This window comes from Rhinoderma darwinii, chromosome 6 (assembly GCF_050947455.1).
Source record: "Rhinoderma darwinii isolate aRhiDar2 chromosome 6, aRhiDar2.hap1, whole genome shotgun sequence".
Taxonomy (NCBI): Eukaryota; Metazoa; Chordata; class Amphibia; order Anura; family Rhinodermatidae; genus Rhinoderma; species Rhinoderma darwinii.
Genome location: NC_134692.1, coordinates 144,544,715 through 144,563,974, shown reverse-complemented (window position 1 = coordinate 144,563,974; position 19,260 = coordinate 144,544,715). Strand labels below are relative to the sequence as shown.

The 19,260-nt window shown below is 36.9% G+C and overlaps 1 protein-coding gene across 1 annotated transcript in view; it reads left to right on the top strand.

The window, feature by feature from the left end:
* The first annotated feature begins 335 nt into the window (after positions 1-335).
* The window catches only part of TNFRSF12A (TNF receptor superfamily member 12A), a 44,993-nt gene continuing 26,068 nt past the window's right edge, over positions 336-19,260 (top strand). Inside the window, exon 1 of the mRNA XM_075831482.1 lies at positions 336-925. Within this exon, the coding sequence (XP_075687597.1) occupies positions 850-925 (76 nt within the window). The 5' untranslated portion in view covers positions 336-849. The remainder of the gene's footprint in view (positions 926-19,260) is intronic.

Below are 19,260 nucleotides of genomic sequence, written 5' to 3'. Positions count from 1 at the left end.
TTTTGCTGTTTTTTTTAATTTTTTGTTTTTCCTCTGTGCAATGTAGAAAATTTCCTGTTGCTGCGGAGAAATCACCAGTAAGTTGCTGTTGATGGATCTGTTCTTTTTATCATGTGTTTCTATTTAGTACTATGGGGCTCCTCGCTCTTCTTTTCCTCTCATCTCTTCCTTCTCCTCTCCTGTAACTTTTTCACTCTCTTGTCTCTTCCTTCTTCTCTCCTCTTCTCTTTTTACTTACCTCATTTTTTTACTTCTCACTCTTCTCTCTCCCTCACTTTCCTCCTCCTCCTCTGCCCTTCCCCTTCTCGTCACATTTCTGGGGGCGGATGAAGGAAATGGGACAGACCTGCAGCTTATGGATTCAGGATACCAAGACTGAGTCATTCATTCCTGTGCATGAGACAGACAGAGGGAGGGCAGAGAGCGAGGGCAGAGAGGAGTGAAGGCAAAGGAAAGAGAGTACAGAGAATAAGAAGAGATAGAGGGAGACAGGGGGAGAAAGAGACAGGGGGAGAAAGAGACAGAGGGAGAAAGAGACAGAGGGAGAAAGAGACAGGGGGAGAAAGAGACAGGGGGAGAAAGAGACAGGGGGAGAAAGAGACAGAGGGAGGTCTCGCAGTGACTCACTCATTCCTCCAGACAGCTAGAGACCGGCAGACAGTTCAGAGCTCTGTGCCAGGACTTAGGAAAGTGACTCATTCATTCCTTGGAAGAAAGTGAGGGAATGAGTAGAGGGAGAGACGGCTGGCACCGGTAAGTGGTCACCCATCTCAACACGTGGCAAGTGAGCAGCAGATTGAGTGCCACCGGTGGCAGAGGCTGAGGGGCCCAACACAAGACACAGAAGAGATGATGAGAGTGCGCATCCTGCTGCAGCCCCTGCTTGTGCTGCTTCTGGTAAAGATCTGCTTGGGAGAGTCCACAGGTAAGTGCTACAGGGGGGGATAGAAGGGTCTGAAATTGGGCGATGGGGTAAAGTGTTAATAATAATCATCTTTATTTATATGGCACCAACATATTCTGTAACGATTTACAATAAGGGGAAGCAGTAAACAACGATGAGAGTGAGGATCCAGCGGCCGAAGAGCTGACAATCTAAGACATGAAGGGGGTGATAGACCAGGTCGTTGTGTGTATCAGCCTGAACCCCTATTATCAGCTACCAGGAAACTGCAACTAAATAGCAATGAGGGAAAGTGCCGGAGTGTTGCAATACAAGTGACGTCAGCCTGGGGGAGCCGGACAGTGCCCACACTTACTCAACTCTGCTGTACAGAGCGGGGGCAGGGCTGCAAGAGGGTGCTATAAGATCACCTAATAAGTGGCGGGGGAGGGGAGAAGCGACTACTTCATACACTGAGGGGTGATACATGTGCTTATTATTATTTAAAGGAGTCCTTTGCTATACAGTCTCTGGATGAGCCCTAGTAGTTACCTGCAGTCCTATGTAACACCACAGATAACAGTGATAACTCTCTGATTACAGATAATGTAGTAGATGTTACCTGCAGTCCTATGCAACACCACAGATAACACAGTGATAACTCTCTGAGAACAGATAATGTAGTAGTGTTACCTGCAGTCCTATGTAACACCACAGATAACACAGTGATAACTCTCTGAGAACAGATAATGTAGTAGATGTTACCTGCAGTCCTATGTAACACCACAGATAACAGTGATAACTCTCTGAGAACAGATAATGTAGTAGATGTTACCTGCAGTCCTATGTAACACCACAGATAACAGTAATAACTCTCTGAGTACAGATAATGTAGTAGATGTTACCTGCAGTCCTATGTAACACCACAGATAACAGTGATAACTCTCTGATTACAGATAATATAGTAGTGTTACCTGCAGTCCTATGTAACACCACAGATAACACAGGGATAACTCTCTGATTACAGATAATGTAGTAGATGTTACCTGCAGTCCTATGTAACACCACAGATAACACAGGGATAACTCTCTGAGTACAGATAATGTAGTAGATGTTACCTGCAGTCCTATGTAACACCACAGATAACACAGGGATAACTCTCTGATTACAGATAATGTAGTAGATGTTACCTGCAGTCCTATGTAACACCACAGATAACAGTGATAACTCTCTGAGAACAGATAATGTAGTAGATGTTACCTGCAGTCCTATGTAACACCACAGATAACAGTGATAACTCTCTGAGTACAGATAATGTAGTAGATGTTACCTGCAGTCCTATGTAACACCACAGATAACAGTGATAACTCTCTGATTACAGATAATATAGTAGTGTTACCTGCAGTCCTATGTAACACCACAGATAACACAGGGATAACTCTCTGATTACAGATAATGTAGTAGATGTTACCTGCAGTCCTATGTAACACCACAGATAACACAGGGATAACTCTCTGAGTACAGATAATGTAGTAGATGTTACCTGCAGTCCTATGTAACACCACAGATAACACAGGGATAACTCTCTGAGTACAGATAATGTAGTCGATGTTACCTGCAGTCCTATGTAACACCACAGATAACACAGTGATAACTCTCTGAGTACAGATAATGTAGTAGATGTTACCTGCAGTCCTATGTAACACCACAGATACACTGTGATAACTCTCTGATTACAGATAATGTAGTAGATGTTACCTGCAGTCCTATGTAACACCACATATAACAGTGATAACTCTCTGAGAACAGATAATGTAGTAGATGTGACCTGCAGTCCTATGTAACACCACAGATAACACAGTGATAACTCTCTGATTACAGATAATGTAGTAGATGTTACCTGCAGTCCTATGTAACACCACAGATAACACAGTGATAACTCTCTGAGTACAGATAATGTAGTAGTGTAACCTGCAGTCCTATGTAACACCACAGATAACACAGTGATAACTCTCTGAGGACAGATAATGTAGTAGATGTTACCTGCAGTCCTATGTAACACCACGGATAACACAGTGATAACTCCCTGAGTACAGATAATGTAGTGGATGTTACCTGCAGTCCTATGTAACACCACAGATAACACAGGGATAACTCTCTGAGTACAGATAATGTAGTAGATGTTACCTGCAGTCCTATGTAACACCACAGATAACACAGTGATAACTCTCTGAGTACAGATAATGTAGTAGATGTTACCTGCAGTCCTATGTAACACCACAGATAACAGTGATAACTCTCTGAGAACAGATAATGTAGTAGATGTTACCTGCAGTCCTATGTAACACCACAGATAACAGTGATAACTCTCTGAGTACAGATAATGTAGTAGATGTTACCTGCAGTCCTATGTAACACCACAGATAACAGTGATAACTCTCTGATTACAGATAATATAGTAGTGTTACCTGCAGTCCTATGTAACACCACAGATAACACAGGGATAACTCTCTGATTACAGATAATGTAGTAGATGTTACCTGCAGTCCTATGTAACACCACAGATAACACAGTGATAACTCTCTGAGTACAGATAATGTAGTAGATGCTACCTACAGTCCTATGTAACACCACAGATAACACAGTGATAACTCTCTGATTACAGATAATGTAGTAGTGTTACCTGCAGTCCTATGTAACACCACAGATAACACAGTGATAACTCTCCGAGTACAGATAATGTAGTAGTGTTACCTGCAGTCCTATGTAACACCACAGATAACACAGGGATAACTCTCTGAGTACAGATAATGTAGTAGATGTTACCTGCAGTCCTATGTAACACCACAGATAACACAGGGATAACTCTCTGATTACAGATAATGTAGTAGATGTTACCTGCAGTCCTATGTAACACCACAGATAACAGTGATAACTCTCTGAGAACAGATAATGTAGTAGATGTTACCTGCAGTCCTATGTAACACCACAGATAACAGTGATAACTCTCTGAGGACAGATAATGTAGTAGATGTTACCTGCAGTCCTATGTAACACCACAGATAACAGTGATAACTCTCTGATTACAGATAATATAGTAGTGTTACCTGCAGTCCTATGTAACACCACAGATAACACAGGGATAACTCTCTGATTACAGATAATGTAGTAGATGTTACCTGCAGTCCTATGTAACACCACAGATAACACAGGGATAACTCTCTGAGTACAGATAATGTAGTAGATGTTACCTGCAGTCCTATGTAACACCACAGATAACACAGGGATAACTCTCTGAGTACAGATAATGTAGTCGATGTTACCTGCAGTCCTATGTAACACCACAGATAACACAGTGATAACTCTCTGAGTACAGATAATGTAGTAGATGTTACCTGCAGTCCTATGTAACACCACAGATACACTGTGATAACTCTCTGATTACAGATAATGTAGTAGATGTTACCTGCAGTCCTATGTAACACCACATATAACAGTGATAACTCTCTGAGAACAGATAATGTAGTAGATGTGACCTGCAGTCCTATGTAACACCACAGATAACACAGTGATAACTCTCTGATTACAGATAATGTAGTAGATGTTACCTGCAGTCCTATGTAACACCACAGATAACACAGTGATAACTCTCTGAGTACAGATAATGTAGTAGTGTAACCTGCAGTCCTATGTAACACCACAGATAACACAGTGATAACTCTCTGAGGACAGATAATGTAGTAGATGTTACCTGCAGTCCTATGTAACACCACGGATAACACAGTGATAACTCCCTGAGTACAGATAATGTAGTGGATGTTACCTGCAGTCCTATGTAACACCACAGATAACACAGGGATAACTCTCTGAGTACAGATAATGTAGTAGATGTTACCTGCAGTCCTATGTAACACCACAGATAACACAGTGATAACTCTCTGAGTACAGATAATGTAGTAGATGTTACCTGCAGTCCTATGTAACACCACAGATAACACAGTGATAACTCTCTGAGTACAGATAATGTAGTAGATGTTACCTGCAGTCCTATGTAACACCATAGATAACACAGTGATAACTCTCTGAGTACAGATACTGTAGTAATGTTACCTGCAGTCCTATGTAACACCACAGATAACACAGTGATAACTCTCTGAATACAGATAATGTAGTAGATGTTACCTGCAGTCCTATGTAACACCACAGATAACACAGTGATAACTCTCTGATTACAGATAATGTAGTAGATGTCACCTGCAGTCCTATGTAACACCACAGATAACACAGTGATAACTCTCTGAGTACAGATAATGTAGTAGATGTCACCTGCAGTCCTATGTAACACCACAGATAACACAGTGATAACTGTCTGATTACAGATAATGTAGTAGATGTGACCTGCAGTCCTATGTAACACCACAGATAACACAGTGATAACTCTCTGATTACAGATAATGTAGTAGATGTTACCTGCAGTCCTATGTAACACCACAGATAACACAGTGATAACTCTCTGAGAACAGATAATGTAGTGGATGTTACCTGCAGTCCTATGTAACACCACAGATAACACAGTGATAACTCTGAGTACAGATAATGTAGTAGAGGTTACCTGCAGTCCTATGTAACACCACAGATAATACAGTGATAACTCTCTGATTACAGATAATGTAGTAGATGTGACCTGCAGTCCTATGTAACACCACATATAACACAGTGATAACTCTCTGATTACAGATAATGTAGTAGATGTGACCTGCAGTCCTATGTAACACCACAGATAACACAGGGATAACTCTCTGAGTACAGATAATGTAGTAGATGTTACCTGCAGTCCTATGTAACACCACAAATAACACAGTGATAACTCTCTGAGTACAGATAATGTAGTAGATGTTACCTGCAGTCCTATGTAACACCACAGATAACACAGTGATAACTCTCGGAGTACAGATAATGTAGTAGATGTTACCTGCAGTCCTATGTAACACCACAGATAACACAGTGATAACTCTCTGAGTACAGATAATGTAGTAGATGTTACCTTCAGTCCTATGTAACACCACAGATAACAGTGATAACTCTCTGAGTACAGATAATGTAGTAGATGCTACCTGCAGTCCTATGTAACACCACAGATAACACAGTGATAACTCTCTGAGTACAGATACTGTAGTAATGTTACCTGCAGTCCTATGTAACACCACAGATAACACAGTGATAACTCCCTAAGTACAGATAATGTAGTAGATGTTACCTGCAGTCCTATGTAACACCACAGATAACACAGTGATAACTCTCTGAGTACAGATAATGTAGTAGATGTTACCTTCAGTCCTATGTAACACCACAGATAACACAGTGATAACTGTCTGATTACAGATAATGTAGTAGATGTGACCTGCAGTCCTATGTAACACCACAGATAACACAGTGATAACTCTCTGATTACAGATAATGTAGTAGATGTCATCTGCAGTCCTATGTAACACCACAGATAACACAGTGATAACTCTCTGAGTACAGATAATGTAGTAGATGTCACCTGCAGTCCTATGTAACACCACAGATAACACAGTAATAACTCTCTGATTACAGATAATGTAGTAGATGTTACCTGCAGTCCTATGTAACACCACAGATAACACAGTGATAACTCTCTGAGAACAGATAATGTAGTAGTGTTACCTGCAGTCCTATGTAACACCACAGATAACACAGTGATAACTCTCCGAGTACAGATAATGTAGTAGTGTTACCTGCAGTCCTATGTAACACCACAGATAACACAGTGATAACTCTCTGATTACAGATAATGTAGTAGAGGTCACCTGCAGTCCTATGTAACACCACAGATAACACAGTGATATTTCTCTGATTACAGATAATGTAGTAGATGTTACCTGCAGTCCTATGTAACACCACATATAACACAGTGATAACTCCGATTACAGATAATGTAGTAGATGTTACCTGCAGTCCTATGTAACACCACAGATAACACAGTGATAACTCTCTGAGAACAGATAATGTAGTAGTGTTACCTGCAGTCCTATGTAACACCACATATAACACAGTGATAACTCTCTGATTACAGATAATGTAGTAGAGGTCACCTGCAGTCCTATGTAACACCACAGATAACACAGTGATATCTCTCTGAGTACAGATAATGTAGTAGGTGTTACCTGCAGTCCTATGTAATACCACATATAACACAGTGATAACTCTCTGATTACAGATAATGTAGTAGATGTTACCTGCAGTCCTATGTAACACCACAGATAACACAGTGATAACTCTCCGAGTACAGATAATGTAGTAGTGTTACCTGCAGTCCTATGTAACACCACAGATAACACAGTGATAACTCTCTGATTACAGATAATGTAGTAGAGGTCACCTGCAGTCCTATGTAACACCACAGATAACACAGTGATATCTCTCTGAGTACAGATAATGTAGTAGGTGTTACCTGCAGTCCTATGTAACACCACATATAACACAGTGATAACTCTCTGATTACAGATAATGTAGTAGATGTTACCTGCAGTCCTATGTAACACCACAGATAACACAGTGATAACTCTCTGATTACAGATAATGTAGTAGATGTTACCTGCAGTCCTATGTAACACCACAGATAACACAGTGATAACTCTCCGAGTACAGATAATGTAGTAGTGTTACCTGCAGTCCTATGTAACACCACAGATAACACAGTGATAACTCTCTGATTACAGATAATGTAGTAGAGGTCACCTGCAGTCCTATGTAACACCACAGATAACACAGTGATATCTCTCTGAGTACAGATAATGTAGTAGGTGTTACCTGCAGTCCTATGTAACACCACAGATAACACAGTGATAACTCTCTGATTACAGATAATGTAGTAGATGTTACCTGCAGTCCTATGTAACACCACAGATAACACAGTGATAACTCTCTGAGTACAGATAATGTAGTAGTGGTCACCTGCAGTCCTATGTAACACCACAGATAACACAGTGATAACTCTCTGAGTACAGATAATGTAGTAGATGTTACCTGCAGTCCTATGTAACACCACAGATAACACAGTGATGTAGTAAATGTTACCTGCAGTCCTATGTAACAAAAAAACAAAAACTGATAGGGAATATGAATTGTGGGCCCCACTGGGGTCGGGGAGTGGTGAGAACTTCTGTACCGCGCTGTAGAATATGTTGGCGCTTTAGAAGTAGCAGAAATTAATTCAATCACACCACAGATAACACATTGATATCACCATGAGAACTGCCACACTCAGCTCTGCTACATCTGCTGTATTGTGGGTATTAGAACTTATCAGCTCCGTTCCTGGACGTCTAATTAACCTGCAACATATGAATGTGAGACGCTCTGCAGTGGAAAGTACAGGGGTGAAATGATCTGCAGAATTCCCTATTTTTTTTTATGAATGAACAAGTTCACATGCTTGTGGGAGTCCCGCCTCTGCCCTCTCCTGATTGGCTGAAAGGGTATGATGTCGTACCCAAAAGAATGTTACTTTTAATAGCCTCTTAAAGGGCCAGGCCCTCCTCTTTGTACTTTCCCAACCAGACTAGTCACGTGTGTTGTGTAAGGAGCCGGACATACATGTCACAATGTATAATACCCTGTCCCCATATACCGCTGTATGCAGCCACTGCAGTGTAAGACATGATGTTACAGCAGAGTTCTGGCTGCAGCTCTGGATGTGACTGGAGTATAAGTCATGATGTTACAGCAGAATTGTGGCTGCAGCTCTGGTTGTGACTGGAGTATAAGTCATGATGTAACAGCAGAATTGTGGCTGCCGCTCTGGATGTGACTGGAGTATAAGTCATGATGTTACAGCAGAGTTGTGGCTGCAGCTCTGGATGTGACTGGAGTATAAGTCATGATGTAACAGCAGAATTGTGGCTGCAGCTCTGGATGTGACTGGAGTATAAGTCATGATGTTACAGCAGAGTTGTGGCTGCAGCTCTGGATGTGACTGGAGTATAAGTAATGATGTAACAGCAGAATTGTGGCTGCAGCTCTGGTTGTGACTGGAGTATAAGTCATTATGTAACAGCAGAGTTGTGGCTGTAGCTCTGGATGTGACTGGAGTATAAGTCATGATGTTACAGCAGAGTTATGGCTGCAGCTCTGGTTGTGACTGGAGTATAAGACATGCTGTAACTCAGGATCAGTGGATAGCACGTTATGTGGTGGGTACCCCGGTGACTCTGGGGGTCCCGCCATGTCCTCCTCATCTCTCCCTTGTCCCAGTTTAGCTCCTGACGTCAGCAGCTCAGTATGAACTTGTATGAGTCACCCGGTGGAGGGGCCGGATAGTCCTCCACCCCCCATGAGTCACTGGCCTGAGCCCTCCGCCTGGTATGTGAGTGTGTGGGAGCCCGGGACAGCAGAGCTGGGGGCCACATAGGCACCTCAGAGGGGGCCACTTGTATGTTTTAGGGGTATGGGTGGGTGAGGGGGGGCTCATACCCGGGGTCACAGGTCACCAGAGAGTCGCCCATATACTGGCGGTCATCGCACCCCATCACATGACCTATGAGATAAGCGCCTGGGACTGCTGATCCTGCACCTCATGTACTGACCCGACCCGCTATATATAAACACCCGCGGATTATATTGCAGCATCTGCCCCCGATGTCCAGTGACATCATCAGATAAACAAACACGTCATCACCGGATATATATACACCGTGTAAGCAGAGTATCTCCATATATATATACACGGTGTAAGCAGAGTATCTCCATATATATATATACACGGTGTAAGCAGAGTATCTCCATATATATATATACACCGTGTAAGCAGAGTATCTCCATATATATACACACCATGTAAGCAGAGTATCTCCATATATATATATACACGGTGTAAGCAGAGTATCTCCATATATATATACACCATGTAAGCAGAGTATCTCCATATATATATACACCATGTAAGCAGAGTATCTCCATATATATATATATACACGGTGTAAGCAGAGTATCTCCATATATATATACACCATGTAAGCAGAGTATCTCCATATATATATACACCATGTAAGCAGAGTATCTCCATATATATATATACACACCGTGTAAGCAGAGTATCTCCATATATATATACACCGTGTAAGCAGAGTATCTCCATATATATATATACACACCGTGTAAGCAGAGTATCTCCATATATATATACACCATGTAAGCAGAGTATCTCCATATATATATACACCATGTAAGCAGAGTATCTCCATATATATATATACACACCGTGTAAGCAGAGTATCTCCATATATATATACACCATGTAAGCAGAGTATCTCCATATATATATACACCATGTAAGCAGAGTATCTCCATATATATATATACACACCATGTAAGCAGAGTATCTCCATATATATATACACCATGTAAGCAGAGTTTCTCCATATATATATACACACCATGTAAGCAGAGTATCTCCATATATATATATACACCGTGTAAGCAGAGTTTCTCCATATATATATATACACCGTGTAAGCAGAGTATCTCCATATATATATATACACCATGTAAGCAGAGTATCTCCATATATATATATATATATACACCATGTAAGCAGAGTATCTCCATATATATATACACACCATGTAAGCAGAGTATCTCCATATATATATATACACCGTGTAAGCAGAGTATCTCCATATATATATATACACCATGTAAGCAGAGTATCTCCATATATATATACACACCATGTAAGCAGAGTATCTCCATATATATATATACACAGTGTAAGCAGAGTATCTCCATATATATATACACACCATGTAAGCAGAGTATCTCCATATATATATATACACCATGTAAGCAGAGTATCTCCATATATATATATATACACCGTGTAAGCAGAGTATCTCCATATATATATATACACCGTGTAAGCAGAGTATCTCCATATATATATATATACACCGTGTAAGCAGAGTATCTCCATATATATATATACACCATGTAAGCAGAGTATCTCCATATATATATATATATACACCATGTAAGCAGAGTATCTCCATATATATATACACACCATGTAAGCAGAGTATCTCCATATATATATATACACCGTGTAAGCAGAGTATCTCCATATATATATATACACCGTGTAAGCAGAGTATCTCCATATATATATATATACACCGTGTAAGCAGAGTATCTCCATATATATATACACACCATGTAAGCAGAGTATCTCCATATATATATATATACACCGTGTAAGCAGAGTATCTCCATATATATATATACACCATGTAAGCAGAGTATCTCCATATATATATATATACACCATGTAAGCAGAGTATCTCCATATATATATACACACCATGTAAGCAGAGTATCTCCATATATATATATATACACCGTGTAAGCAGAGTATCTCCATATATATATATACAGTGTAAGCAGAGTATCTCCATATATATATATACACCGTGTAAGCAGAGTATCTCCATATATATATATACACCGTGTAAGCAGAGTATCTCCATATATATATATACACCGTGTAAGCAGAGTATCTCCATATATATATACACCATGTAAGCAGAGTATCTCCATATATATATACACCGTGTAAGCAGAGTATCTCCATATATATATATACCGTGTAAGCAGAGTATCTCCATATATATATACACCATGTAAGCAGAGTATCTCCATATATATATATACACCGTGTAAGCAGAGTATCTCCATATATATATATATATACAGTGTAAGCAGAGTATCTCCATATATATATATACACAGTGTAAGCAGAGTATCTCCATATATATATATACAGTGTAAGCAGAGTATCTCCATATATATATATACACCATGTAAGCAGAGTATCTCCATATATATATACACCATGTAAGCAGAGTATCTCCATATATATATATACACCGTGTAAGCAGAGTATCTCCATATATATATATACCGTGTAAGCAGAGTATCTCCATATATATATATATACACCATGTAAGCAGAGTATCTCCATATATATATACACCATGTAAGCAGAGTATCTCCATATATATATATATACACCGTGTAAGCAGAGTATCTCCATATATATATATACACCGTGTAAGCAGAGTATCTCCATATATATACACACCATGTAAGCAGAGTATCTCCATATATATATATATACACCGTGTAAGCAGAGTATCTCCATATATATATATATACACCGTGTAAGCAGAGTATCTCCATATATATATATACACCGTGTAAGCAGAGTATCTCCATATATATATATACACCATGTAAGCAGAGTATCTCCATATATATATACACGGTGTAAGCAGAGTATCTCCATATATATATATATACACCATGTAAGCAGAGTATCTCCATATATATATACACCATGTAAGCAGAGTATCTCCATATATATACACACCGTGTAAGCAGGGTATCTCCATATATATATATACACCGTGTAAGCAGAGTATCTCCATATATATACACACCATGTAAGCAGAGTATCTCCATATATATATATATACACCATGTAAGCAGAGTATCTCCATATATATATATATACACCGTGTAAGCAGAGTATCTCCATATATATATACACACACCATGTAAGCAGAGTATCTCCATATATATATACACACCGTGTAAGCAGAGTATCTCCATATATATATACACCATGTAAGCAGAGTATCTCCATATATATATACACCATGTAAGCAGAGTATCTCCATATATATATATATACACACAGTGTAAGCAGAGTATCTCCATATATATATACACCATGTAAGCAGAGTATCTCCATATATATATATATACACCATGTAAGCAGAGTATCTCCATATATATATATATACACCGTGTAAGCAGAGTATCTCCATATATATATACACACACCATGTAAGCAGAGTATCTCCATATATATATACACACCGTGTAAGCAGAGTATCTCCATATATATATACACCATGTAAGCAGAGTATCTCCATATATATATATACACCATGTAAGCAGAGTATCTCCATATATATATATACACCATGTAAGCAGAGTATCTCCATATATATATATACACAGTGTAAGCAGAGTATCTCCATATATATATATACACCATGTAAGCAGAGTATCTCCATATATATATACACACGGTGTAAGCAGAGTATCTCCATATATATATATATACACCATGTAAGCAGAGTATCTCCATATATATATATACACGGTGTAAGCAGAGTATCTCCATATATATATATACACAGTGTAAGCAGAGTATCTCCATATATATATACACCATGTAAGCAGAGTATCTCCATATATATATACACCATGTAAGCAGAGTATCTCCATATATATATATATACAGTGTAAGCAGAGTATCTCCATATATATACACACCATGTAAGCAGAGTATCTCCATATATATATATACACAGTGTAAGCAGAGTATCTCCATATATATATATACACCATGTAAGCAGAGTATCTCCATATATATATACACCATGTAAGCAGAGTATCTCCATATATATATATATACAGTGTAAGCAGAGTATCTCCATATATATACACACCATGTAAGCAGAGTATCTCCATATATATATATACACGGTGTAAGCAGAGTATCTCCATATATATATATACACCATGTAAGCAGAGTATCTCCATATATATATATACACCATGTAAGCAGAGTATCTCCATATATATATACACCATGTAAGCAGAGTATCTCCATATATATATATATACACGGTGTAAGCAGAGTATCTCCATATATATATATATACACCGTGTAAGCAGAGTATCTCCATATATATATATACACAGTGTAAGCAGAGTATCTCCATATATATATATACACGGTGTAAGCAGAGTATCTCCATATATATATATACACCATGTAAGCAGAGTATCTCCATATATATATATATACACGGTGTAAGCAGAGTATCTCCATATATATATATATATACACCATGTAAGCAGAGTATCTCCATATATATATATATACACCATGTAAGCAGAGTATCTCCATATATATATATACACGGTGTAAGCAGAGTATCTCCATATATATATATACACACCATGTAAGCAGAGTATCTCCATATATATATATACACCGTGTAAGCAGAGTATCTCCATATATATATATACACCGTGTAAGCAGAGTATCTCCATATATATATACACCATGTAAGCAGAGTATCTCCATATATATATACACGGTGTAAGCAGAGTATCTCCATATATATATATACACACAGTGTAAGCAGAGTATCTCCATATATATATACACGGTGTAAGCAGAGTATCTCCATATATATATACACCATGTAAGCAGAGTATCTCCATATATATATATACACCGTGTAAGCAGAGTATCTCCATATATATATACACAGTGTAAGCAGAGTATCTCCATATATATATATATACACCATGTAAGCAGAGTATCTCCATATATATATACACCATGTAAGCAGAGTATCTCCATATATATATACACGGTGTAAGCAGAGTATCTCCATATATATATATATATACACCATGTAAGCAGAGTATCTCCATATATATATATACACGGTGTAAGCAGAGTATCTCCATATATATATACACCATGTAAGCAGAGTATCTCCATATATATATATATACACCATGTAAGCAGAGTATCTCCATATATATATATACACAGTGTAAGCAGAGTATCTCCATATATATATACACCATGTAAGCAGAGTATCTCCATATATATATACACCATGTAAGCAGAGTATCTCCATATATATATATATACACCGTGTAAGCAGAGTATCTCCATATATATATATACACCGTGTAAGCAGAGTATCTCCATATATATACACACCATGTAAGCAGAGTATCTCCATATATATATATATACACCGTGTAAGCAGAGTATCTCCATATATATATATATACACCGTGTAAGCAGAGTATCTCCATATATATATATATACACCATGTAAGCAGAGTATCTCCATATATATATACACCATGTAAGCAGAGTATCTCCATATATATACACACCGTGTAAGCAGAGTATCTCCATATATATATATACACCATGTAAGCAGAGTATCTCCATATATATATACACCATGTAAGCAGAGTATCTCCATATATATATATATACAGTGTAAGCAGAGTATCTCCATATATATACACACCATGTAAGCAGAGTATCTCCATATATATATATACACGGTGTAAGCAGAGTATCTCCATATATATATATACACCATGTAAGCAGAGTATCTCCATATATATATATACACCATGTAAGCAGAGTATCTCCATATATATATACACCATGTAAGCAGAGTATCTCCATATATATATATATACACGGTGTAAGCAGAGTATCTCCATATATATATATATACACCATGTAAGCAGAGTATCTCCATATATATATATACACGGTGTAAGCAGAGTATCTCCATATATATATATACACCATGTAAGCAGAGTATCTCCATATATATATATATACACGGTGTAAGCAGAGTATCTCCATATATATATATATATACACCATGTAAGCAGAGTATCTCCATATATATATATATACACCATGTAAGCAGAGTATCTCCATATATATATATACACGGTGTAAGCAGAGTATCTCCATATATATATATACACACCATGTAAGCAGAGTATCTCCATATATATATATACACCGTGTAAGCAGAGTATCTCCATATATATATATACACCGTGTAAGCAGAGTATCTCCATATATATATACACCATGTAAGCAGAGTATCTCCATATATATATACACGGTGTAAGCAGAGTATCTCCATATATATATATACACACAGTGTAAGCAGAGTATCTCCATATATATATACACGGTGTAAGCAGAGTATCTCCATATATATATACACCATGTAAGCAGAGTATCTCCATATATATATATACACCGTGTAAGCAGAGTATCTCCATATATATATACACAGTGTAAGCAGAGTATCTCCATATATATATATATACACCATGTAAGCAGAGTATCTCCATATATATATACACCATGTAAGCAGAGTATCTCCATATATATATACACGGTGTAAGCAGAGTATCTCCATATATATATATATATACACCATGTAAGCAGAGTATCTCCATATATATATATACACGGTGTAAGCAGAGTATCTCCATATATATATACACCATGTAAGCAGAGTATCTCCATATATATATATATACACCATGTAAGCAGAGTATCTCCATATATATATACACCATGTAAGCAGAGTATCTCCATATATATATACACCATGTAAGCAGAGTATCTCCATATATATATATATATACACCATGTAAGCAGAGTATCTCCATATATATATATACACGGTGTAAGCAGAGTATCTCCATATATATATACACCATGTAAGCAGAGTATCTCCATATATATATATATACACCATGTAAGCAGAGTATCTCCATATATATATATACACAGTGTAAGCAGAGTATCTCCATATATATATACACCATGTAAGCAGAGTATCTCCATATATATATATACACCATGTAAGCAGAGTATCTCCATATATATATATATATATATACACACGGTGTAAGCAGAGTATCTACATATATATATACACCATGTAAGCAGAGTATCTCCATATATATATACACCATGTAAGCAGAGTATCTCCATATATATATACACACCGTGTAAGCAGAGTATCTCCATATATATATACACCATGTAAGCAGAGTATCTCCATATATATATATATACACCATGTAAGCAGAGTATCTCCATATATATATACACCATGTAAGCAGAGTATCTCCATATATATATATATACACCATGTAAGCAGAGTATCTCCATATATATATACACCATGTAAGCAGAGTATCTCCATATATATATATATATACACCGTGTAAGCAGAGTATCTCCATATATATATATACACAGTGTAAGCAGAGTATCTCCATATATATATATATACACCGTGTAAGCAGAGTATCTCCATATATATATATACACAGTGTAAGCAGAGTATCTCCATATATATATATACACACCATGTAAGCAGAGTATCTCCATATATATATACACACCATGTAAGCAGAGTATCTCCATATATATATATATATATACACAGTGTAAGCAGAGTATCTCCATATATATATATACACCATGTAAGCAGAGTATCTCCATATATATATATACACCGTGTAAGCAGAGTATCTCCATATATATATATATACACCATGTAAGCAGAGTATCTCCATATATATATATACAGTGTAAGCAGAGTATCTCCATATATATATACACCATGTAAGCAGAGTATCTCCATATATATATATATACACCATGTAAGCAGAGTATCTCCATATATATATATATACACCATGTAAGCAGAGTATCTCCATATATATATACACACCATGTAAGCAGAGTATCTCCATATATATATACACCATGTAAGCAGAGTATCTCCATATATATATACACCATGTAAGCAGAGTATCTCCATATATATATACACCATGTAAGCAGAGTATCTCCATATATATATATACACAGTGTAAGCAGAGTATCTCCATATATATATATACACCATGTAAGCAGAGTATCTCCATATATATATATACACAGTGTAAGCAGAGTATCTCCATATATATATATACACACAGTGTAAGCAGAGTATCTCCATATATATATATACACCATGTAAGCAGAGTATCTCCATATATATATATATACACCATGTAAGCAGAGTATCTCCATATATATATATATACACCGTGTAAGCAGAGTATCTCCATATATATATATACACGGTGTAAGCAGAGTATCTCCATATATATATATATACACCATGTAAGCAGAGTATCTCCATATATATATATATACACCGTGTAAGCAGAGTATCTCCATATATATATATACACAGTGTAAGCAGAGTATCTCCATATATATATATACACCATGTAAGCAGAGTATCTCCATATATATATATACACCGTGTAAGCAGAGTATCTCCATATATATATATACACCATGTAAGCAGAGTATCTCCATATATATATATACACCATGTAAGCAGAGTATCTCCATATATATATACACGGTGTAAGCAGAGTATCTCCATATATATATATACACCATGTAAGCAGAGTATCTCCATATATATATATACACCGTGTAAGCAGAGTATCTCCATATATATATATACACCATGTAAGCAGAGTATCTCCATATATATATATACACCATGTAAGCAGAGTATCTCCATATATATATATACACCGTGTAAGCAGAGTATCTCCATATATATATATACACCATGTAAGCAGAGTATCTCCATATATATATATACACCATGTAAGCAGAGTATCTCCATATATATATATACACCATGTAAGCAGAGTATCTCCATATATATATATACACAGTGTAAGCAGAGTATCTCCATATATATATATACACGGTGTAAGCAGAGTATCTCCATATATATATACACACGGTGTAAGCAGAGTATCTCCATATATATATACACACGGTGTAAGCAGAGTATCTCCATATATATATATACACCATGTAAGCAGAGTATCTCCATATATATTTACAGTGTAAGCAGAGTATCTCCATATATATATATATACACCATGTAAGCAGAGTATCTCCATATATATTTACAGTGTAAGCAGAGTATCTCCATATATATATATACACCATGTAAGCAGAGTATCTCCATATATATATATACACCATGTAAGCAGAGTATCTCCATATATATATATATACACCATGTAAGCAGAGTATCTCCATATATATATATACACCATGTAAGCAGAGTATCTCCATATATATTTACAGTGTAAGCAGAGTATCTCCATATATATATACACACGGTGTAAGCAGAGTATCTCCATATATATATATACACACGGTGTAAGCAGAGTATCTCCATATATATATACACACGGTGTAAGCAGAGTATCTCCATATATATATATACACCATGTAAGCAGAGTATCTCCATATATATATATATACCATGTAAGCAGAGTATCTCCATATATATATATACACCATGTAAGCAGAGTATCTCCATATATATATATACACGGTGTAAGCAGAGTATCTCCATATATATATATACACCATGTAAGCAGAGTATCTCCATATATATATATACACAGTGTAAGCAGAGTATCTCCATATATATATACACACGGTGTAAGCAGAGTATCTCCATATATATATATACACAGTGTAAGCAGAGTATCTCCATATATATATACACACGGTGTAAGCAGAGTATCTCCATATATATATATACACC